The sequence below is a fragment of the Tachysurus fulvidraco genome, chromosome 10, assembly GCF_022655615.1.
Source record: "Tachysurus fulvidraco isolate hzauxx_2018 chromosome 10, HZAU_PFXX_2.0, whole genome shotgun sequence".
NCBI classification, from domain to species: Eukaryota; Metazoa; Chordata; class Actinopteri; order Siluriformes; family Bagridae; genus Tachysurus; species Tachysurus fulvidraco.
The window spans coordinates 23,345,481-23,371,646 of record NC_062527.1 but is presented as its reverse complement, the minus strand read 5'-3'; the positions used below and the strand labels follow the sequence as shown (position 1 = coordinate 23,371,646).

Below are 26,166 nucleotides of genomic sequence, written 5' to 3'. Positions count from 1 at the left end.
GCATTCCAATGGCTGCAAGAACAGTAGTCAGTGATGAAATTCGTGCCACTATCATTGACCATGTAATCAACCACGGTCTCTCACTAAGAGAGGCTGCTGAAAGAGTGCAACCCAATTTGAGGCGGTCAACGGTTGCCTCCATTATTCACATCTTTCAACAAACCAACAGGTAAGTATTGCATTTTACATGGATTGTTTCTATTCTCACTTGACATGTCAATAAGGTCATACAATAATGCATATATTGATTTTTTTCCTCTCTAAAGAAGGCAATGTCTTCCACCCTCTGGGGGAAGAGGAAAGCTCCTCAATAATGATCAAGAGCTTGCCGTTGTAGAAATGGTTGTTGCAAATAATGCAATAAAACTGCATGAAATTAAAACTAGAATTGTGGAGGACCATGAGATATTTGGCAATATAGAAAGCATCAGTCTCACAACCATTACACGGACATTGTCCAAACACAGAGTGCGGATGAAGCAGCTCTACACTGTTCCCTTTGAGAGGAACAGTGAGAGAGTCAAGGAGCTACGACGACAATATGTCCAGGTATAGTGTATATTCAATTCAATGTCCAGTTCTATAAGCTTTGCACTTTGCAAGTAGGAAACCTACACAGTAATAGGTTACAGTACAGTATGGTATACAGTAATGACATGATATACATAAACTTTGTTTCAGAGAGTTATGGAATTGAAGGCCAACCAGGCCCCTCATGAATTCATTTACATAGATGAGGCAGGATTCAATCTATCCAAAAGGCGTCGATGTGGACGAAATATAATTGGAAAAAGGGCCACAGTTGATGTGCAAGGACAGAGAGGGGCAGACATTACCATGTGTGCAGCAATGGCAAATGCAGGATTACTCCTTCACAGATGTCAGGTTGGACCCTATAATACCGAACGCCTCCTTGCCTTTCTCAATGATCTCCACCAGTGCCTGGTACCAGAACAAGATCAGGAGGGTGAAAACATGAGGACATTTGTAATTAACTGGGACAATGTTGCTTTCCATCATTCGCAAGCAATAACAGCATGGTTTGAAGTCCACCCAAGATGGTAAGTCTCTTCCTTCCACCATATTCACCTTTCCTCAACCCCATAGAGGAGTTCTTTTCTGCATGGAGGTGGAAGGTTTATGACCATCAGCAACATGACCAGATGTCCCTCCTTGAAGCCATGGATGCTGGCTGCAGGGACATCACAGTTCAAGATCGCCGAGGGTGGATCCGACATACCAAGCGGTTTTATCCCAGGTGCATCGCCTTGGATGATATCAGATGTGATGTTGACGAAAACAAGTGGCCTAACCCTGAAGATCGCAGGGATTAGATACATTAATTTTGTGCTATTTTTAGTTCCCCCCTTCATACCTGGGCTTTTTGCTGTTTTGTTTTGTTTTTTTGTTTTTCAGAATGCTATTATATATGATATTTTGTTCACTGTAAGCAATACTGTAAAACTTTTTCTGTTCTATTATATTGTGTTTCTACTGAACCTCCTTTAGTAAACAGTAAAGAAAAAAATAACTGATTTGCTTTTTACTGGAAAGCGTTTGAATGTGAACATTACTGTACATGTGGACATACAGTTCCAAACTTAGACATTTTGTGTAAAAGGTGGATTGCATGTTACCTGATACATAAACGTCTATGCAGTTTTTCTAATGTCAATAATAGCCAGTATTTTGAAACCTGGTGTACTTTGATTGACTGCATATACCTTGTGAAGTGAAAACAAGTGTTATTCTTTGACAGAATAATTTCATTTTGAGTCAGATTTCGAGTGTTTTGGTAAAATTAGTGTGTGCAGAGAAAGATGTGTTCTGTTTTGAAATGGAGAGTTAGTATATATTTAACAAAATGTGTTTTTGAGAGGAAATCAATCAAAATCAATTTGGCCAATTGTGTTTTGTAGGTGTAAGTCTGTGTTAAGATTTTAGAAAAATTATCTTAAGTATAGGTAAGCGCTTGTTAGCGATTGAAAAAAACTGTAATTTACCAAACATGAGCACAAATCAAGCCTTCATGGTAATGGACTGTAACAAGGAGGAGGAAGGAGCATGAGGATAATTAAAGAATGCTTTTGCCTCCAACAAGGGAACATTTTCAGAAAACATGCCGATGTATAGATGTATAAATACGTTAAATAAGTTAGAATTATTATAAATCTTTCTGGATAATTGTAAAACTGCAGTTTCACCAGACGCAAGATGACTGAATTTTAAACCCATGAATTCATAATGAATTTGCTTTTAATCAAAACTGGAAGGTTGCATTTGCAGCGTTGAGTGAACGGTAAAGAAACGTGTGCTATAGCAGGCTGACACTAGCAGCGTATTTGTAGAAAATAAATACTGCCTTTATGCACAAATAATAAAAAGTCAAACACTTGAGAATAAAATCCCTCAGACAAATAAAGAAAACATTTTTTTCTTTATTACAGCTTTCATACAAAAATGTACAATTCTGTAGTAGCAGCGCTCATACAGAAATAATGCTTTTGGGTGTCAATATATTCTGAAAAATATAAAAAATGATTTATTCAAAACATAAAGACTATTACTGTTCACTTAAAAAAAACAACAACAACAAAAAAAAAAAAATCATGAGTATCGAAAAAAACAACAACAATTGAAACCATCTTTCAGACCAAAAGGATGTCAGACACTAAATCTGCAGAGAGAAGAGTCAAAAGGAGCTTTTGTAAATGGACTGCAGTGATCCACAGGGCAGTAAATAAACCTAATAAGGTCTCTGTGTTTAACTGCAGAACTGTTTAACTGCTTCCAGCATATTATTGTTACAGATAAAGGATCCATAAGCAGCTCTCATACAAAACATAAGAAACAGTCCACAAATATCGCACTGATGTAATGATGCCTGGCAGTGCAAATGTGCTTACTGTAGATAGCTTATGTATAAGAGACCAGTCAGTTCTACCTTTATTACATTCATATCCACATTGTAATGCATCTAATAATCAGTTCTAATAATCTAATAATCGTTTCCCAACAAAGTCAACGTTACCATTTTTCTGTTTAAGCTAAATTACATAAGCACAAGATAATTATTGCTCAAAAGTTTGGATAAAAATAAAAACCTTTTAAATTCTCAAAATCTATATAATAGATTTTGAGAATAATAGTATATTGTTTCCATAGAAACCATTCATTCACTTTTCACAGTCACATGTATGGAAGGAGACACCAGTGCCTAGTGATATGTGGTGAGGTTGGTGGCCTTTGAGAAACTCACTGACTCAGGGACTTTTTACACCCGGTCACTTCATGTGTTGTCTCTGATCCGATAGCTATATGATTTGTTAACACTGTTCCATTTACATCAGGCCACATAAACGCGTCTCGGCGAATCGGATATCGATCCGATCTTTCTACCTCTGCCCAAAATGCAAATATATTTGACCTCAGTTCCGGGCTAATTGAAATGGAACACACTTTGGTGTATGCGGTTTTCAGAACGCGATCAAAAAGACGACAAAAAAACTCATTATGACGTTTATGTTACAAAAACCCAACCCTGCGTGTCATCCATGTTATCAGCATAAAATAAATGTTCAGCATAAAAAAATTTATTTTGTTATATGTACTTGTATTGGTGAGTTGTAACTCATTTTAATAAGTCTTTCAAAATTAAAATAAAGAATACTGTCTTAATTATATATCGATTCTGAACACACACTTTTACCTTCATGTAACAATAGAAAAATAATAAGTTAGTGAAACTGAATTTGCCTGGACTTGTTTTGCTGCCAGAGCGGGACTACTAGGAGCCGGAGAAACGAGAGAATCGAGGCTATATAGGTAAGTTAATATTTTTGCTTTGTTTTAATCTCAGCAGATACCAACTGTATCTACACAAAAAAATCGTTGACTTAAGTAAAGTTGGCCGCATATTCACAGATTGGTGTTTCCCGAGTCAATAACTCCTGAGCTAAACACAGTTACTACACAAATAACACCTCTTTTCTATGTTATTAATGTAGAGAGGCAGCTACAACCCAGTTTTCCTCGGTGGACAAAATACATATAAACCTAATTATGAAACAAAATGAATATGCAGCCAACTTTACTTAAGTAAATAGTTGTTGTCACACACTAAACTGAAAAGACAGTTTGACCCAAGTTAATTCATCGATTCTAAAGTTAGACTTTTAGCTAGCTAGTGTGTTCAAAATAGACTTTGTTTTACAGTGGCAGTGTCTGATGTTAATTGACATACATACAAAAAAAACTGTAACAAGTTAAATAGTTAAATAAGCTAATAGTAACTAATTTAAGCACACTACCTAACATGACAATGTGTTTGCATGCCATTTTATCTGCTGTGCTGACGCTTATGTTTTTACCTTTAGCTTTTTGTACATTTGCCATTACAACATTTGATTTTTTATTTTTCTTTCAGTTATAATCTGCTGCATTATGTTTGATGGTTAGGCAGCTGACACATTTCTTTATGTTTGCAATTTTTCATGTTTAGTCAGTTGTCCAACTTAAACACAATTGGAAAAGATTCATTACTCAGCAACGCTTAAGAGTACATTTTTTTATGCAATGTATAATTAATTTATAATATTTTTATAAGGTTTTACTGTCAAATCATATGTTTAAAAGGTCTGAATTTTTCTGTGGAAAGGAGGAGAGAGACTGCTATACATTCCTTAATAGTATATCTTTGAGAAAAGGAGGAAGATCTCTTTAAAGAGCACTTGGTATGTAAATCAGACACTTACACTCAAATACACTGTATTACATTGTATTACTCATTTTTAAATATGACTTAAAACACTGATGTTGATGTCTCACTGACTATTGCAAACATCGAAGGGAAGAGAAATCCATAGGCGGGGGGAGGAACATAACTAAAAGATCTGGCACCCATAGTAGTAAGTTGAATCCAAGGTGCATTGACATTGGTTTTATAATAAACCAGTTTCATCATAAAACTGGAATTGCTGTGTTATTTCTTCTGATTTAAGTTAAATAAGTTACTTATACTCAAAAAAAAAAATTAAAAAAAAAAATAGAGTAACAATTTGCATGGTCATATCTAAGTAGAATGGATTCAAAATAAAGAAGTTAGAATAGCTTAAATTATGTAATTTGACCACTTAATATCACCAAAACTTTGAAGAGGTTGGAGGTTAAGTCAAATCATGTTGGATGTACTCAGAGCCGATCACTACGCAAGTTGCATAGGGCCCCGCAAATTACACAAGGCCCCACCCCCCGCTTCTTTTTACAGCACGACAATATGAACAATATGACAATATGAAGCAGAGCATGAGTGAGGCTAGCCCCTTTTTAGGAGTGCTTCAGCTTCAGCACCCCTAAAAAGGAGCTCAGCACCACTAAAGTTTTTATTAATATTTTAGCCCAGCGAGTCGCCACCGCTGTGGAGTAGCACAGGACCTGAGTGACTCGTCCATAGTCATAAACGGAGAGAAGTAGCGCCGGTTACAATGTTCTTCCGCAAGACACATGCAGTTGTGTTTATTAACCGCTAGAGCGTGAAACAAAAACAGCAGCGCGACAAATAAACCGTACCTGTGTAGTGTGTACGTGTGTCTCTGTTGGTAAAGTTTATCGTTAATTTGATACTCATTTTAACAATCGAGAGTCGTGTAAACATGACGTCACATGCGTCTTTTCTGGTCAGTTGTCATGGAAACAACAAGCCCTGGCATTTGGACCAGAGTTTTTCACTTGTGGCTGACCACCAAACTAGACAATAAAAGAAAGTTTAATGTTTTTCTTTTGCTGTATTTATTCATTCCTCACACAGAGGATTTAACCTGAACCAGGCTTACTCCTGGCCCCTCCCTCTCTCTCTCTCTCTCTCTCTCTCTCTCTCTCTCTCTCTCTCGCAATGGACATACAACAGTTCTTTAGAGGAAAAAAAGACAGATTCAGTTGAGAGACTAGGGACAGTCCATAATAAAATGAGAGTGAAATGTGAGAACAGCAATCAGGTAAACATGTTCTCTTCAAGTTTGATGTCAGCAAGAGCAAATAACAGTAAAGTTGATGTGATTCTGTCTCTAGTCTCTATCTGACTAGATAAATTAGCTGCCAGTGCATCTCTTGGCCTGTCTGTCACAGTTTATTGCATGAACATTCACGTGAATAAACGGCCGTGTTTATAAACGGCAGCTTGATAACCGCACCGCACGTGAACATGCTTTCATATGCGAGTGCAATCGTGCACGAAATGACACGTGTGCTCAAAATCCAAAGCGGTGTTCTATTTCTTTATATATATTTATATTTTTATTAATATAAAGAAATAGAACATGAATATTAACATTATCTTAACATGATTATCTTAAATAAGCAGAAAATAATAAATTGTTATATTGTATTATTTTCTGCTTATTTAACCCTCTGGGGTCTGACCATTTTGGGACACTGGCAGAGGTTCTGACATGCTCTTACATTTGGTCTTTTTTCAGTTATTTCAAAACATATTAATGGCTAATATCACATAACACGGTATTCAGCACAAACTGGGCTACAATATTATGTAAGTAAAATGTATGTACATGTTTGTATTTTTAAGTAAATGATGTTTATGCATGGGTAGTAAAAAAAGAAAAAGAAAAGATGCTGAAATACGGCAAAGAAACACATACTAAACATTTGTTCACACACAATAAAGTTCTCTACTCTTGTAGAGTTGATAATTTGCTACAAAAAGATGTGAAGAAAAACCATTTTACCCACTCATTCAGATGAAACAATACATTGATTTAACTTTTGTAAAACAGTTTTTGTTGTGTAAAGGCAATATGCAAGGGAGGGTCAATGGTCATGAATATTGATGATTCACACCTGAGGAGGCCCAACCCCCTAATGGCTTAGTCTGGATTGTGTTGACAAAAGAATGAATGTGGGGAGACTTAAAGAGAAAATCTTTTGCTTGTAGTGTAATAAAATAGTGTACAATGAAGTACAAAAGACTTAAGATTTTATTTACAGTATATCTGTACTTGACAAAATAAGACTTATTTTACCAATGTTAAAAAAACATGAACAATACAGTAGAGTCATGAATTGTATGCAGTGATTCAAAATGTCAGCTGTAAATGCACAGTTTGGTGTGCATCTAAAAATACTTTACATATAAATTAAATATTTATATAAATATACATTTTTTAAATGTTGTCATGCCATTGTTCAAAACAGTTTCTATTTAACTGAACACACAAGGGAACATTACACTCTAAAAAATGCTTCATGGGGTTAGTTTGTAAAACTTAAAATAAACAACATTTTCAGCATAAAATAATTAAGTTTGTAATATGTACTTGTATTGGTGAGTTGATAACTCAAGTTATTGAAACTTGTATATCTAGTGAGCATCCTTTAAAAGTTGAATAAAGGCGTAATTTGCCCGGACGTGTTTTTCTGCCAGAGAAGGACTACTAGGAGCCTGAGAAACAGGAGAATCGAGGCTATATAGGTAAGTTAATATTTTTGCTTTGTTTTAATCTCAGCAGCTAACAACTGTATGCACAAAAAATCGTTGACTTAAGTAAAGTTGTCCGCAGATTCACAGGTTCGAGTTTCCCGAGTGAGGCGTACATATGCATGCATATACATACATACACACACACACACACACACACACACACACACACACATATACATACAGTATGTATACATACATATATACATAAACCTGTAACAAGTTAAATAGTTAACTAAAGCTTGTTAATTTTTTGCACAATACCTGACAATGTGTGTGCACGCCATCTTTATCTGCTAGGACGTTTTCACAGTTGATCCATCTTGTAACCTTGTAAACCTTGAGCTTTTTGTAAATTTGCCATTACAACATTTGTGTTTTTATTTTTCTTTCATATACAATCTGCAGCATTATGTTTGATGGTTAGGCAGCTGACATTTCTTTAAGTTTGCAATTTTTCATGTGTAGTAAGTTTTAACTCCTAAGATTTAACACCCGTGTCCATTAATGTCCTGTTCCTTTCCTTGACTTAAAACACTGACATTGATTTTGATCTACTTATTGAGGGAACGGAAGTCCTGCAAGACCTGGATGTATCCAGAGCCTGTACCCTGCTAGGGCTGGTATATGCTCTCAACCTCAACTACCCAAATGAACTAAAAATACTTTTGAGGTGTTTCAGGAAATAATTCTTGAGCTGGATGGTCTGAAAGCTAGGCCGAAGGTAATGTCTTTAAACAATAAACTGTTGTATTCCTGAAATGTTACATGTAAAAGTTTTGTTGTGCATACGCATACAGAAGCTGTAATTTTGACAATTTTTTACATGTATGTTACAGTGTTGTATTTGTTTGAGACTTTATGGCGGCTGTAGTTTATGTGATGAAGGTAAAATTTAATACTTTGCAATAATATAAAAAAAAAAAAAAGGAAGAAAACTTTTAGTTTCAGCTAGGTGGACCCAATAAGGTGGCAATTGTGTCTGTTGTAGGAATTCATTTTTCACGTTCCCTGTGATTTATTGTTATTTTTTTCTGATATGTACCTACCAGAAAAATACTTGATTCTTTACTTGACTTTACTTGAAAAAAATACTTTAGTCCTGGATAATTATCTTTTTGTCAAAGCATGGTTAAAACCTTCTTGTACATAAGTTGACATTGGTTTTAGAATAAACCAGTTTCATCATAAAACTGGAATTGTTGTTATTTCTCCTGACTGAAGTGAAATAACTTACTTGTACTCAAAAAAATAAGGTAACAATTTGCATGGACATATCTAAGTAGAATGAAATCAAAATAAAGAAGTTAGAATAGCTTAAATTATGTAATTTGACCACTTAATATCACCAAAACTTTGAAATTAAAATTAAGTTGTTTCAACTTAATTAAGCTCTTAGAGGTTAAGTCAAATCATGTTGGTTGTACTAAACAAATTGGGTTAGTCTAACTATAAAAGGTTCATGTTATCTACTTAATAATGACTGAGTTGAAGCTACTTAAAAAGATGCATGCAAATTGTTACCTTAATTTTTTTAAGTTGAGCCAGCGTTTTATTTTTTAGAGTGTAGGTGTGTCCTGTCTTTTACCATGCACTGTCTTGCAGCGCACACATTTATTCTTTATTGTTCCCGCAGGCGCGTTTTTGGCGCTTTTTTCCTCTTCAACGTGAAATGCACTTAAAATACTCCGTCATTCATAATCATACACATACATGTAATACATCATTCGAAACTGTGAAGTGTCTACTTTTATTTGACTGCCTTCATAATAATTGTTAGAAAGCAAATATTGTCTTTTTGTGTAATTTGTATGATTACACGAGTGAATGAATCCGTTAAAACTTTGTGCTTCTTATAGCATTGTTTGGGGGCGTTGATCTTGTTTGCATAGCTCGCTCAGGTCATTTTCATATGAATGGCGCGCACGCGGTAGGTGGGATCACATTAAGCGCTAATGAGGTCGAGCCAGAAAAACTGTACCTCTCTTTACTTGCATACAGATTACACAATTACACGATTTTAATTACCTCATTTAAAAGTAGACATTTCAGGCTTTCATTAGACATATGTATCATGTTCGTGTATAAGTATTGGCAGAGTTATCAGTTCATGTTTGTAACATGTTTCAGGAAGATGGTCAAGGAGACAGAGATGTCTGAATGCACACCCTGGTTATTTTCTTTATTTGCCAAAAGCACAGCATTTTGTTGTTATTATGAAGGCAGTCAAATAAAAGTAGACACTTCACAGTTTCGATTGATGTATTAGATGTGTGTGTATGATTATGAAAGACGGAGTATTTTAAGTGGATTTCACGTTGAAGAGGAAAAAAGCGCCAAAAACGCGCCGGCGCGCCTGTCGACCCCAGAGGGTTAACGCGTCCTACTTCTTGCCTTATCGTAAGTCTTTCTTCTCTTTCTTTCTTTGTTTTTATCCTCCATGTCAATGTTAAAACCACTTTCTGCTAATGTCACACATGCGCACTGAACACTCTCTCTGCCCATATTGACAAGCCCCGCCCCTTTCTGCTCATTGGCTACAACGTTTGTATTGATTTTTGATTATTATCGGCCTGACTCAGTTTTCTGATGCATTTCTCAAAAATCGGGAGACCCTGCATTTAACGACTGTCAACAGAGAATGAGGGGTGCTTGCTGTTCGTGACTACGCGTCAATACAGTGGCAAGGCATTCTGGGATTTGTAGTATTAGCGGAGCATGTGGCTAGCCAGCTGTAATGCACATTTGATATGATCTCGCGGGCCACCCCTTTGACACCCCCTGCTGTAGAACATCTGAAATGCTGCATTCTGGATGAGTAAACAGATGAAGGACAAGACCATGACCAGTAGGTGAGGACACTTCATTCCTGTATCAGCTGGAGAGAGAAACACACACACACACACACACACACACACACACACACACACACACACACACAATTCATGTACAATTCCAGTGATTTGTTGATTTACTGCTAAGATATTTTGGTAGCTTGTAGTAAACCCCAGCACTGAGAAGCTGCATCTGCTTGTATTACTGTATCACAGCTGACCCTGCACTTTTATATACACTCTGGATGAAGGCCTGTGCCAGATGTCATAAAAATAACAGTGCTACTTACACCTCATTCTAAATAACTCAATTGTTTATTAGGGAAGAAAATAAAACTGATTTACAGCTGATTAACACACAATGCTGGCAGTGACTCACCTGAAGGAACTGGAGTAATACTTCTGTCTTCTTTAGGAGGGAGCTCTAAAAGAAATAAACATTATTAATATCTTGGTACATTTAGAAATCCTCTGTATGAGCACTTCTTACTTCACAGATTTACAGCGTGTGTTATGTGTAAGTCAAAGTCTCTGATATAATTCCCAGTTTTAACTATTACTCCATTACTGATTTGAACAGACTTAATTATCCCACACAGTATATCTGTAAGTTAATTAAGAATAACCAAATGAATATGGTGTTTAATTAAAAGCACTGAAATTGTATTAAAAGGTAAATAAACTACAAATGAGCAAGAAAATCATTTCAGTTCCTGCAGCTGAGGGAAATAAATGTTTGTGTAATGAAAATGATTGTGATTTAAAGTTAGATAGAGTAAATTTTTTGTTATAGTGAGATTTTCCAGTCATTCCTTTGTTTTCTGATGTGTGTAATGATCAGTGTGTGTTCTACTGACAATAACTCACTCACCATTGACTGAGAGATGAACACAGCTGATCAGCTTTATTTTTGGTGTTTCAGATCTCTTTAACCTGTTAGATCTCTTTAACCCGTTAGATCTCTTTAACCTGTTAGATCTCCTAGTGCCTCTCATCTCGTAGCTCATGTAGTCAGCTGTATCAGTAAGTTTCAGGTGTTTTAACACCAAGGAACAGTTCCCTTTCCTCAGCTCTTCCTCAGGAACGTCCACACGGCCCTCATATCCCTCACCCTCATATGTCTCCTTACCCCGTCGCTCAAACACAGTCTCAGTATCGATGGTCCACCTAATATACGGTGTTTCAGTGTCTACAGTCTGCAGTTCACACGGCAGGACAGCTGTAGAACCCACATGACCAGACACAGGGATATCAGCTGCAGACAGGAGACCTGAGATGGGAAATTTAAAGTCTAGATAAATCCAGACAGGAAACTTAAGAACATTATGTTTTGTCTGTTTTATAAAAAATAAAAGTTACTTACTCAAAAAAGTAGTGATGCACAGAATACCCAGTTCAGAAAAGCAGGTCATGATGCCCTCAATGTCTGCAGATGTTCTACAACAAACAAATGTCAGGTGTCAAACTAATATATCTAGATATTAGACTTCTTAGTTAATAGACTTATTTAAATCTGTGAATAATTTCAGTTCCATTTTAAATGTTATCTAATCATACAGTATAATGTTTTATACAGTATAACGCTGTAAATCACCATCAACTTCAGCAGCATGAAATAAATAGTCATGAGGAGAATCATGTCACAGAAACACGTTCAGCTACAACACGTTCAGCTTCAATCAACACATTCATCTTAACACATTCATCTTAACACACACATCCTAAAACAATAAATAAAACAGGGTTTTTCCTACATTGAAAATTTTTTGGTGGCCACCAAAACGATTTTTTGTCCCGCAAAAGCTGTATTTGATTAATTGGTTTTTGTGACCGAAGCAGGCTATTAGGACTGATGGAGAAAACGAGCACGATTCATTATAATGAATGGATAAAGCAATTTGTCTGCCCGTCAGTGTTTGAATCGGCGTATAACAAGTTCTCACTTCCATTCTACTTCTCAGAAGAACATACACATCTGAACTGAGAAAGTAAGTGTGTTTACCCCATTTAGCAAGAGTGTTTAGTAAAATTTAGCCTTAATAACCCACATTATGTATAAGCCTTTGACAATGTGTAGTAAATTACCTATAAAACCATTTAGTTTAATTAGACAGGAGTGAGATGAAACTAGATCAAAGCACAAAGCAAGTTGTTGCTAGTTAGCTGCTAATTTTAATAAATTTTATATGGTAAAAAATTACACTATTACACTTTTTAATGCTATGTTTTTAATGCAACTTTTTAATTGATATGATTATACTAAAATAACTAACAGGTTCTATCAAAAAAGGATTTTATCTTTCAAAACTATGAAAGCCAGTCGTGGAAAAAAAAAAGAAAAAAGAAAGGAAAAAAGAAATCAAACTGTTTTTGTATTATTTTAAATTTAAAATTCATTGTCAATATTGGGCTTCCGGATCATGTGAGTACTAGGGTACTCTTTGCTGTGTGTGGATGACCAAGTGGGTCAGCCACCACCGAAGACTAATTTTGACCCAGGAAAAACCCTGTAAAACCTTCACACACTATAGACATTTTATCAATGCAAGCTTCATACAGGACTATGACTGACTCACAAGCTCTATGTGGGTATAATCCAGGACATTCTGAACTGGTTAGATAAAATCATCCTGTAAAATATTCAAGGACCAAGAACAGAGTGACCAAAGACTGACTTCAGCTGGGTTAAAGCAAATAACAGACAATAATAGAGGAATCCATTCATCCAGATTTTTGGGTGATTTAGACTTTTATGGCTGATGAACCCTTTCTAATTAACCTTGGGGTGTATTGCACCAGGGCACTATTTAATCATATCATTTAAACATTTCAAATTGGAAGATGATCAAAACCTACTCCATTCAGTTCAAAGTAATTTGTGCACACAATAAAAGAACAATTGGTTTTAATTTAAAAGTTTAACATAATTGTTCTTGAACGTCCATGGATCTGGCAATAGCTTTGTACCAGGAGATATTTCGGTGCATTTAAAAAAAAACAACTTATAATTATAAAATTCAAAATTTCTATAATTTTTTAAATGGAAATGTTAACATGAGTTAAAGCAATAATAAATTCTGAGAATGATTTTTTTTTGTGAGGTGGGAAATAAATACAAAATAGAAAATGCACAAATAGTTACACAAAACTACAGTTCTATTGTATTAACAACAAAAACAACAACAAGAACATTACAGTGCTATACTGATACCTAGTGGTCAAAAGCAATAGCAAAGGTTATAGGTCAGTATTATTAAATTGTAGACAAATAATTTGGATAGCTAGGCTGGCTTGTATGTTTGGTGTGAAATGGGTGTGGTAGGTTCCCAGTCTCATTTTCGGCCATAGGGTCGAAAATTGCTAGCGGCACCCATGGTGGATATAAAAGATATACAGGTTTGGTGCTATTAGGTGCTAGAGACATGAAATATACACAGTGTAATATATTATATAGACAAATATACAGGTGCTATAGACATAATATACAGGGGTGGGTGGTCACTGGGAGTAAGGTGTAAGTAAGGTTACAGCTCTAGGCAAAAAGCTGTTGGTCAGTGTACTGTGTATTTTAAACTTACGTTTTAAGTCCAAAATACTGGGGCCGAGAAGATCGTTTTAAAATATAACAAAAAAACAGACAGTGTGGTTTTGTCCAACGTACAGCGACAGTGTTACATTTTAAACTGTTTGTAAGTGTTGTTGTAGTTGTGTGTTATTGTTTGAGTTGTGAGTGTTACTGTAGTTGAACTCGAGGCCAGACGGAGTGTGGTTGTGTCTGAAGTGGTGAGACTTTTGAACTCAAAAGCCCGACGTATTGTGGTTGTTTTGTTCTGAAGTCACTGGAGCTGTGTATAGTTTAAGGGTGCTTTCACATCTATAGTTCGGTTCATTTGGTCCGGACCAAAAGCAAATAAATGTCCCATTGTAGCTTTTTAGCAGTTTTGGTTCCTTTTCACACCACACTGATCGTTCTGTTCCGCACCAGTTGAAACGAACGAAAATGCGGTCATGTGATAACATCCACATCACTCATTGGCCACATGTCTTTGAGCGTATTTCCTAAACCGCTTCTCGATTGGTCAGAATAAACGTGCGGAAAATTTCAACGAAACTCCGGAAGTAAACAAAAAGAGGAAAATACAGCATACAGTACACCACGGAGAGACGACTGCACGCTGCAATTATGTTGGTAGCTGTAATCTACTACATCGCTTGTATACAGCACTCTATGCAAAGTCTTAATTTTCAGAATGAAGCTCGGATGCGGCTTGAAAATATCGTTTTAATGCACTGCAGATGGCGAAGACGCATCGCAAGACACGTCAGGAGGCGGCGAGCATTACTTTTGCGAAACTGTGACATGCTCATCTTCCGAAAATATTGCCAACGGCCCACTACAGCAGATGGTTTAGTCCAAAATGCGCAATACTTTTTGCAGTTAGGTCTATTCGATCTTGGATCCTGTGTTCTCACCACAAACGAACCGTACCAGTTTGTTTGAAAGCGTACCGAGACCAGCTCTTCAAGGAGGTCTCGGTACGCTTGTTGAATGTGTGTAAACTTTATAGTCCTCACCGAATCCAATGGAACAGTGAAACTCCAGAACAAAGCACCCACTTGAAAAAACATGATAATCAATACAATTTTCCCTGACGTTTATCCACAAACTATCACTGTGCGAATCACCCATCCGACGATGTAAACAAGGTAGCAGCAGAAACCCCACGCAGTCTACTTCCGTGTTCGGGGGTTTTTCAAAATGGCGGGGTGAGTGGCAGCTTTTTTGCAGGTTCCGGTTTTTTTTTTGTTCTAGAAATACGATAAACAAGTGTGACACCCCTCTATTAAACAGCTATTTTAATTAGGATCAAAGTTAAGTGACAAAAGTAAGATACTACATCATTCCGGGGTTTTTTCTTTGTTTTGTGGAATCATGTCCGACCACAAATACAGCAGGGCTGCTCTCCAAGAGGCATGTGATGCTTCTGACATCGAAGAAGAAAAGGAAGTAGAGCAGCACTCATCCAAAGAAGGCAAACTTAAAGAACACACGCCAATTAAACAACCGAATCCAAAGAAACTGAAAAACCGTCGGGAAAGCGAGGACGTGAGTGCTGGCGCCACAATTCTACAAGCCGTGCAAGTTCTAAACAAAAAAATGGATGAGCAGTGCTTCAGAAAAAAAATAGAAGACATTCTGAAAGAAAACAGTTTGTTGAAAGAAACATATGTTGAGGATAATTGGCCTCACTGAAAAGGATGGCGAGGAAGACACGAGAGAACTTTCATAGGGATTCTGACAAGAATTGTTCCAATGTCTGTTGAGCAGTTGCGCGACACCGTGGACACCGTTCACTGGCTGGGGAGGAGACGTGACACCGCTACCTCAAATAACACACCAAGAGCAATCATCATACAATGGGATGAGAACGGTGCGGGATGATGTTTGGAAGAAGTCGAAGGATGCGAGAGTGTGTAAAGACATGCACATACACTTTAAAGAAGACTTCTCGAAAGGCGCGTGCGAGACTGTAGCAACTGGTTCAAGAAGCCAGAAAAACAGGTAAACGGGCATTCTTGAAAGGATACGCTTTAATCGATAACAGGAGAGTGGACCCAAACTGAACATGTCCTTTTGATATTGTTTGTTTGAATGGCTGTCAGAAATTCTGCCTACAATCACTTTCTTCAATGAAACTTTAATTTTACTGTCTGTTGGACGTTAATGCTCTGATATATAAGTAATAACACTACTTGTGCTTTGTGTGCTAATGTATCACTGAACATTTGAGGTTAAATAATTGTGGTTTTTTGGGGTTTTTTTTTTGATTGGAGCATGGTTTAAGTTACATTGTTTGTTACATTGTTGATTCCTTATTTTTGCATGCCAGTTTATGGCAGATACTGAATGTTCACCTTGTTTACCTGTTCATAACATAGTATTGAAACTGGTCACCTCTTGATATTTTCCGTAAAATTAAGCATATTATAACAAAGTAGGTGATCTAGATTCATATTTAAATAGAACTTTGCTATAATAGTTGTTTGGTCCATAGTTTTCTCTCTTACTTTATAGTTTTAGAGGGTTAGTTACATAAAACATACTGTTTAAGTACTAAATACTCATTCCTGTGCATCTTTATATTGCCATTGTTTGTAGGTTGCATATATTTATTACTTAAAAATTTTGTCCTTTATTTCTTTAAATACTAGGGGGATGAAAGATAATGCAAAATGTAAGGCTATTTTTCTTTTCTGTAAAGACCAAAAGGCTAATTGTGTATTTTTACAAGAAACTCGCTCAGCTGAGGCTGATACAAAATTTTGGAAATTGCAATGGGGCGACTCCATCCTTTTCAGTCATGGTACGGCATACTCTGCTGGAGTAATGATTTTATTTAATAGATTTCCTGGGAAAATTATTGACCATAAAATTGACTCTACCGGCTATTGGTTAATGGTTGTGATAGAAATTAACGGTATAAACTACATTTTATTGTGTGTATGGCTATAACAAGAGAGCACAGAACAAAAATCGTTTTTCAACAGATAGAGTAGTAATTGGAGGAGACTTCAACCTAGCCCCTGATGTTTGGTTAAACCGCTTACTGTCAAGGCGACGTTACAACACACATGATGGCATAATTCTTGACTTGATCACAAAGGCCAATCTAATAGACTATTGGAGAATGAAAAACCCTACCAGAAAACAATTTACCTGGTTCAACTCCTCTAATAATGGACAATGCTCAAGATTCTCATTAATGAGGTTAATAGATGTGATATTTCTGCATCACCCCTAACTGATCATTGTGTAATATCCTTAACACTTTCTTCAGATGGAAGGGAGAATAATATAAATTCCATATGGAAATTTAACAATAATATACTGGAAAATACTGAGTTTTGTAATGTAGTTAAACAACTGGTTAAAGACGTAGATGAATTGGACATGTCTTTTCTGAGTAAATGGGAATGGTTTAAATTCAAAGTTAAACAAAAAGCTATCAGAATAAGTAAGCAATCATCAACACTAAAAAAGATAAAACAAAGGGACATTATTAGTCGCATCAATACTCTATGCTGTAAAAATGATTTAACTAGGCTAGAACAGACTGAATTAAACAGTTTACAGTCCCATCTTAATATATATCTGGAAAAGGCTAAGGGAGCATTTATTCGTTCGAAAAACACATCTTACTTTTTTAGTCTGGAAAAACAAAGACAGACGAAGAAAAAAATCAGAAGTTAAATATCAATGGCATTATTGTTGGTAATTAATATTAAAGCTTTCTATAGTAACTTATATAAATCCCTTTTTTTCCAAAGAAGATTGTTGTTTTTTCTTAGATAAGATCCAGAGGTTTAAAATGACAATGGATGATAATTTTAAACAACTTTTGGAAGATGAGCTGAGAATTGAGGAGCTAGATTTAGATGGAAGTCACCTGGAATAGATGGGCTATCCGTGGAGTTTCTGTCTTTCTTTTGGCGTGATATCAGGGAAATGCTTTATAATGCCTATTTAGATTGTATTTCAAAAGGTAGTCTTTCTCCCACAATGAAACATGGTCTCATCACTCTAATTCCCAAACCTAACAAAGAATCTTTTATTGGATAATTGGAGAACAATTAAATTAATAGCACTTGTCTATGCTAATCGTCTGAATATGGGATTATCACATATTATTGACGAACTGTCAATCAGCCTTCATAAAGAGTAGAAATATACATAAACATACCACGTTATTACTAGACATGCTTGATTATCAAGACTTCATTAATACTGATGCTTTTATTTCTTGACTTTTACAAGGCATTTGATACTGTTGAACATACATTTTTATTTGAAATCTTAGATTTTTTAGGTTTTGGGAGTAATTTTTGTAAAATAATTAAGATGTTTTATACTGACTTATAGTTCTGTATCCCTGAATTCTAGTATAACTCCTAGGTTTGAAGTGCTCCGCGGTATTAGGCAGGGATGCCTGATTTCTCCCAAACTGTTTATTCTAGCTACTCAATCACTTACATTTCTCATTAATCATAACCCCAATTTGCATGGGATCTCAATAGTTGACAAGGAATTTAAAATTAGTCAATTTGCAGACGACACAAGTTGATGTTGCCCTAGATTCAGTCTCGATTTTTTCTAAAGCTTCAGGATTAACCCTCAATATTGAAAAATGTGAGCTACTTCCCATTCACTCATCAACAGACCATCATCAAGTGAAATATTTAGGAATAGTTTAATCTAAAAATGCTATTAGGAGATGTAGTGGAAATTTTCACTTTAGAGATCTTCATAAAAACCTGTCCTTCTATGCTTCTGTATTTCCCATGGCTGGCAGTTGTGACTAGAGATTGCAGTTGTTTTCACAAAGCAGCTTCCAGCAGATCGTTCCCGTGGGACCTTGGTAGGTACAGATTAGCTTGGTCAGAAGATGAGCAGTCTTCTAAGCCAATGGTTGATTATGTTTTTCCTTTTACATGTCTTCTTTGTTTGAATTCTGTCTATAAAATCCTGATGTTATCTATAACTCTATACCCTTCCTCTCTCATGTTACATGTGGAGTGTTGGGTCCTGCTGCGCAGCTGAACACAATAAAATATGTGAAACCTTTTTTACTCTTGCCCATGCCTACCAGTGTGATATTTTATGCTTTAATTCTCTCAAACCTCAAGGCTGGCATAGTCGGCAGGATTCCGCGCTTGGGGATCGGCTATGGGAACTCCTGAGGAGGCAAACTGCAGGCGCCTTGAAGGCTGTTAACTTCACCTCGAACCGCAAAATTGGCCATGAGCGTGAGAGGACTCGGGAGTTCACCGTGAGCCACCTCAACACTGGAATCAAAAGTAATTGGACACGTGGAAGGTCAGAGAATTTATTTTATTTTAATTGTAATGTAAGGGTTTTTCCAGAGAACCCTAGTTAAATTTATTAGTGTTGAATAGTAAATATATATTGTTGGTTGTCTCTGTGTGAAAAGGGCTGTAAAGACAGGATTTAGACCTGGATCTGTCGACAGGTCAGGGACCTGGATAGGCACCTAGTGCATGGCCTAGAAATAAAAAGTAAAGCACGGCACTAATCTGTGATTAGGTGCTTAAGGTGTCTTGTTTGCAAGGTTTTCAGAAAACCTGCCAATAAGAGCTGACGAGCTCGGCGTAGACTCTCCGGAGAGCAAAGCAGGTTAGGGGGAAAGAGAAAAGGCCAAAACAAAAGATAAAGTACACACACACACACACCGCACAGAGTACAGGCACAGAGACTGTCAACATTAAACTAAGATAGTCATGGGCAACATTAAATCTAAGAGCAAGCTCAGTACACAGTGTGTGTCACTGGACCTAATATGAATTATATGAGAACTAATTATGGTCCTGATTCTGTATCACAACTAATGTGATGAGTGACGCAGTGCGTCTTCCCTGATGGAAGCAGTGTTAGCCTGAAACACTCACTGAAATATTATCTACTCTAAATTGAAAAAGATAAGAAGCCGAACAGGGTAAACGGAGACCCCATGCTAGTACACCGTCCCTGGGCACTAAAGGACCTCATGAGCACCTCCCTGACCCGAGAGAAGTCAGGGGGGAAAGGTTTGCTGTGTACCTTACTTGAACTGAGGCGACTGCTGGGAAGAAAACTAGTAAAGTAGCTGACATAACGTGGATTAAGTATGAAAGGCCGGATGAAAATCTGCGCATGAGACATCCAGATCATGAGAACGGGAGAAATGCCAGGTACTCTAACTTCATAATGGAAATACATGAAGCATAAGCCTTTTTTGTGATGCTTTTCCAGTGAAGACAGATGTGACAAAAGATTGCCCTGTGTAAACAGGAAGACGGCGATAACGTTGCACAATATCTCCATCGCCTCACTGACGTACACAACGCGCACAGCAGCCTCATTCCCCCAACAGGATATGAGTAAGGGTGCAGTGACAACATACGAGGCACACTTGAGAAACAGCTTCATGAATGGACTGATTCCAGAAATATCTGACAAGGTGAAAAACCTATGCATCACGTGGGACACTGGAAAACTGAGCCTCATCGAACGACATGCTTTGCATGCGGAGAAACTGCTTGCACAACACAAGCAGGAAGAGGAAAAGAAGAAAGAAGCACAAACGCACAGCTGACAATGATGCAAGCCATGGCGGGGTCTCGAACACATCGAGGAAGAGGGAGATATCGAGGAAGAGGCAGAGGCCAAAGAGAGAGAACGGGAGACAGTGGGTGTTTTATTTGTGGAGGACAAGATCACTGGGAAAGGGAATGTCCTAAGAAACACGACGAGGAAACTGCATGACAATCAGCATCTCAGGTCGGGGTTGAGGGGGGCAGTCCTGAAGGGACGGGCAAGTCAAAATCTTTGATGCTTTGCAATGAAGAAACGCTTCAGCTAACTTCTGATTCTAACTAAAATTTTGAATGCAATTGATTTTCTTGAGAAGAAACATACTCCACAAGGCACATATGAAAGTACAGTTTAGATGCCTATAAGCACATGCCAATACACACATTAAATGTAGAAGGGACAGACATTGTGTTTTTAGTAGATTCTGGTGCAGGAAACTCTGATCAAATTACATGAATTGAGGGAGATGCCAAAAATGAGTGGTAGATCCCTGAATTCAGTTGGAGCGCCTGGGATGATTGTGAAAGAAAAATTTACAGCACCCTTAAGGTGTGTTGTGCAGTCATTCACATTTTCTATTCTGCTATCTGAATGCTGCTCGGTTAATTATATGGCCAGGGATTTGATTTGCAAATTGTGAATAAACCTAATTAGCACCCCAAATGGATTGAAAGTGTGTACAGGTCAAACAGGTGAATTTCAAGGCATTAAGTGGGACCCCAGACCTCTGTTGTAGGTGTATGAGTGGAAACTCAGCACCTCTTCTGTGAATTCAGTGAATCAAGCTCTCATAGATAAGGTGCTGTTACTAACACTACACACACAGAGTACATGAACACACATGATCTGCACCGCACAGCTCACACACACATAAGGGAATATGCACATACGCACATTATAAACAAGAAGGTGTTATTGTTGAAGAATATGTATTGGGATAATTACAGATGTTCTGTAGAAGTGAGTCTTTGTAAAATACATGTAGGGCCAGAGAAGACACACCTATTCACTATGGAAAATTTATGAGTCTCTATCAAAAGATGAAGAAAAAAAAAAAGAAGTGGGAAGATTTAGAAAAGTGGACACTAAAATGTATGACAAGTGGTGATTGGAAACCCAGTTCAGATACCACGGTGTTGTACAGTGAATAAACTAAATGTCTTTGAGCTGTATAGCCTTGGCTGACAGAACATTTGAGATAACACTAGAAGCAAACACAGATGTGCTAAAAGCAATGTGGCACTTACCACATATTTCTGTAGATGATCCTGATTAAAACGTAGTCCTTAAGGAACTCTGAGAAAACATGATGTGGGTCTAAATAAGAATTGTGCACCGGTGCAATTAACCCCCAGATTTGATTACAGGCCTTGTAAATTACGGTAACCTTAATTTTGGTTTGCGTTATATATAAATGGAAAAATCACATTGTGAATCTACAACCATTTATAATAAAGCTTGAAAGTTGCAAAAATGGTTGAAAACATATCTATCACAACCAGATTCTATGTGGTTTCACATAACTAGAAATCTATTTAAACAAGTAGGAGGGCTTGATTTTCTTTTGCATTGTGATTTTGAGGTGACCAAAATTCCTGTTATGTTGTCAAAATTCCACAAACAAGTTCTCCAATATTGGAAAATTGGAATATATTGGAATATAAAGCCTTACTAGACAAACATAATTTGAACTGTACATATAGAAAATGATCTGTAAAGCAATACCTGCACCGTTATTACAGTTAATTCAAAACACATTGTTAAATGCAAGTACAAGACCCTTACCAACACTACCAAATTTAGTTATTAAATATAGCTGCAAGCAGCGATGGCGGGCCCTCGCATGTTTTTTTAATCGCTATATGGTGCCTCCCAGAAAACAATGCACGGTGGGCAAGTGTATGAACTTGGGAAATATCAGTGGACTATTTTACGTTATTACTGACCCATTTGGGGACTGTAGGTAAATGAAACCCCACATTTTAGACAAACGGGGGCACTAGTGAGCCACTTAAGGGACACACCTTTGACCATTTTGTCCACACTTAACAGCCGACAAATGTGATGTATGTGTCAAATTTCAAGTTAGTATAAGCACGCCAAAATCCTTAAATATGCCTGAAATAAAAGTAAACACAATGCCATGGCAACAGTGTTTGAGATATCAAAAATCCGTTCGCAATTTCACATTAGATTCAATCGCATGAATCCCCTAGGAGGAGCATTTAAAAGTTCATTGCATGCAACTGTGAAAAAAATCCACCTTTTACGTTTGATGTCAATCGCATGAATTCCCTAGGAGGAGCATTTAAAAGTTCACCGCATGCACTTATAAAACAATCCAAAATGGCCGACTTCCTGTTGGGCGGAGCTCAAAGTTTAGATAGAGAAATAGAAATATAGAAAATAATAAACCCGAGCCAAAACAATAGGGCTTCGCGCCAGTCGGTGCTCGGGCCCTAATGATTGCACTTTATTTCACAATAAATGTAATAATAAATTTATTAGTGATACTTTGAAATCTATATTGTTCGTTGGTTACAAAAGAGGATTGTGTGTACAGATTCCGAACATGGATACATTGTCCATAGAAAATTACATTTTAATTTCATTAAATGGCCCATTTCCCCAAAATTAAAGACTCTGGAACACACGTTCTTTTTTTGCCCCGTATCTAACAGCTTCTGGTCTGAGATACACAATGCTGTCACTTAAGATGGATAAAATCCCTACTTTCAACCAGTCACACATACTCTTTTATATGGACAATATAGATTCATCAGTAACTGATTTACTCAATATGATTATTATGATGGGTAAATATCATATTCATTGCAGTAAGTGAAGGTGTTCTAAGCCTTCTTTTGTTTGGTTTATGAATGACTTTAAACTGTTTTTTTTCCTCACTGAAAAAGATCAAATCTACTAAAATTGCAAGGAAAATGTATAGTGACATATCTAGGAAACTACTATTGTGATGAGTCTCTCCTTATGTACTGTTCTATTTGTTTTCTACTTTCTTTAGCCTTTTTTGACTCGTGTATTTGTTTTTTTTTTTTACTTTGTTCTTTAAGAAATTCTTTTTGTACAGTAACATTTGTATTGTATATACACATGTATATCCTGTTCCCCAACGAGAGTTTTGTAATGTTGATGCTTTTTGTTAATAATAATAATAATAATAATAATAATAATAATAATAATAATAATACAACTTCCGTGTTCAATAGCTTTGTTAATATGCATTTTAAAAAGGATACTTACAATTAATTTTCATAAGCACAATCCATTTTTCTGCAGAAGTCGATCTTTACCGCGGCTTCTGGTCTCTCATCACAGTTTCTCCGTCTCGCACTCACTGTATATGACTATTGGCGTTGTAAACCGTTCCGCGACGTTTGTACACTCAATAAACTTTATGATAGTTCGTCTTCTGTAACTTTACAAACTCTTTTCTTATTTATGAATTCTTTAAATTTTCCCTTTAACTTCATTTTTGCTTAGAGACACGTGGATATCTATTTCCGAGTGTTTAAGAGCTTCCTTGGCTAGTTTATCTACCACTTCATTTGCCTCCACTCCACATGAGCAGGAACCCACAAAAATGTTATCAAGCTTACTTTGCTGATTCTTAATAAACTTGCAAGTATCTCATATATAATGCCTTGTCTTGATGATTTTAGTCCACTTGTAATACTCGATAATGCTGCGTAGGAATCAGAACAGATAACCACTAAGCTTGGTTGTACTTCCTCTAACACAATCGGTTCCCGAAACTGCCGTCGGTGATGACAGGAAGCATGGGCGTAAATCCCGGGGGGGGGGACGGGGGGGACATGCCCCCCCCCCCCCCCCCCGCCGAGGATTGTCCCCCCCAAAAAAAATTTACTTAAAAAAATATCGCACTCTCTATTAGGAAAAATATATGTATGTATACCTAAATAATTGTCTAAGTAGAAAAAACCCGCAAAAAATGCATTTAGAAACAGTTGAGTTCCCCCCTCCCCTTCCTCACAGTGGTTTGGCCCTCCCCTCCCCTTCCTCACAGTGGTTTGACCCTCCCCTCCCCTTCCTCACAGTGGTTTGGCCCTCCCCTCCCCCCCTTCCTCACAGTGGTTTGACCCACTGCCTCCTTTCCCAGTACATCTCACCTATACACACACGAGTCAGGTGTGTGGCTGCGGCTCAATTAATGATAAACTCCATTAAGTCGGGGATTTTATTCACCTTAAATAAAGCGATTCTCTTTAATGTAGTTGATGCAGACTCATTCATAAATTAGTTGCGGCAAAAATGCTGATTACCGATGTTTTTTCCATGAATCTGCTATATTAGTGATTAAAATATGACTTATCTAGTTAAAATTAGTTTGTTTACTTGCTTGTTACACAGTGCACTGTAACTAACACCCCAAAGCCGTTTCCCATGCATTGTTTTATTTAGGACGACTTGGCATAATGTTAACTTAACATTAACGGCCACAATTAGCATATTGTTTAGCTGTACATTTACTAATGAGCACTGTGCTACGTCCGAACTGACCTCACTGTATTTTTTGTATAATCAATTTCTTTTTAAGTGTCTTAATTAATTTTAAATACAATTTTAAACCTTTTTTAATTCCTTGTTTTTATTGTTGTGATTATTTTTATGATAGTTTTACTTTCTTTATGTAAAGCATTTGAATTACCATTGTGTATGAAATGTGCTACAGTATAAATAAACTTGCCTTGCAGTGTCATAGACTAGATAAAATGACTACAATAATAATGATAAAAGCAAAGTTTTTCACTGTGGGGATCTTTATAAGTACAATTTAACTAGTATTTGTGTCCCCCCCCCCCCCTTCAAAAATTGCTCATGAGAAATTTTACATTTATTGCCCCCCCCCCAAATGAAATTTACGCCCATGACAGGAAGTGACGTCATTTCGCGTGTTGCTGTACGCCCACTGACCTTCAGAAGTCGGTGAGAAACCACCTCTTATTCTTTATCTTCGTTGGATTTATTGGCGGGTCGCATACCAACTTTATGGTGCATACCGCCACCACCTGTGCTGGAGTGTGAAGTGATTTCAGTCCAGAAGTATGTCAAAAGATGTTTATATTTTATTTTTAACACCACGCTTAATGTATTTTAAAACTAACCTTACAATTTTTCCAGATCCAAGTTTTATGTTTAATAGGTTATCGATTGTAAATACTTTGCAGCCTATTCCCTGTAGCTCCCTTATTAACTCATTCCTTTCCAGATCATACTTGGGGCAGAAAACCAGCACATGTTCAACTGTTTCCTTTACTTGGCATACTTCGCATAATCCCGTACCGTGTTTCCCTATGATATAAAGCGTAGAATTGAGTTTAGTATGTCCCATCCTCAGTCTTGGTAAAATAACCTGATCCTCTCTACTTATGATTAGTGTCACATTACTTTGTCTTACGGTTTTATGTATATTATATAAATGCCTTCCTGTTTTACACTCATTCCAATTCATTTGCCATTTCTGGTTACAAGCTTCTTTGATGATACTTTTCCCTTCCATCCTACTTAATGCAACAGTAATATTGGGAGAGTTCAATTTAAGTGACTCTTTAGCCACTCTTTCATTTCCTGGTATATCTGCGTGAGCTGGTACCCAAACAAGTTTAATTATTGTTCCGATTTGCCTTAATCTATACAAAATATTCAATATT

The 26,166-nt window shown here is 36.8% G+C and overlaps 1 protein-coding gene across 2 annotated transcripts; it reads right to left on the bottom strand.

Annotated features, from left to right (window-relative positions):
* Positions 1-10,129: 10,129 nt before the first annotated feature.
* LOC125145772 lies at positions 10,130-24,271 on the bottom strand. 2 transcript variants are annotated; one of them, XM_047819999.1, is made up of 6 exons: positions 23,738-24,271; positions 21,721-21,769; positions 11,687-11,760; positions 11,195-11,593; positions 10,703-10,747; positions 10,130-10,367 (listed from the first exon to the last, which is right to left on the bottom strand). In XM_047819999.1, the coding sequence occupies exons 3-6, from the start codon at positions 11,733-11,735 to the stop codon at positions 10,198-10,200; spliced, it is 663 nt and encodes a 220-aa protein (XP_047675955.1). In that variant the 5' UTR covers positions 11,736-11,760; positions 21,721-21,769; positions 23,738-24,271; the 3' UTR covers positions 10,130-10,197. The 2 variants fall into 2 exon arrangements, with proteins under 2 accessions (XP_047675955.1, XP_047675954.1); XM_047819998.1 differs by lacking the exon at positions 21,721-21,769 and having other exon boundaries at positions 23,738-24,268.
* Positions 24,272-26,166: the final 1,895 nt, after the last annotated feature.

Bases quoted from the DNA above. Each gene is read 5' to 3' on its own strand.
- LOC125145772 (XM_047819999.1), bottom strand. From the start codon at position 11,735: ATGACCTGCTTTTCTGAACTGGGTATTCTGTGCATCACTACTTTTTTG. The intron at 11,594-11,686 runs GTAAGTAACTTT...TTCCCATCTCAG, and splicing joins GTGCATCACTACTTTTTTGA to GTCTCCTGTCTGCAGCTGAT. The intron at 10,368-10,702 runs GTGAGTCACTGC...TTCTCTCTCCAG, and splicing joins TATTACTCCAGTTCCTTCAG to CTGATACAGGAATGAAGTGT.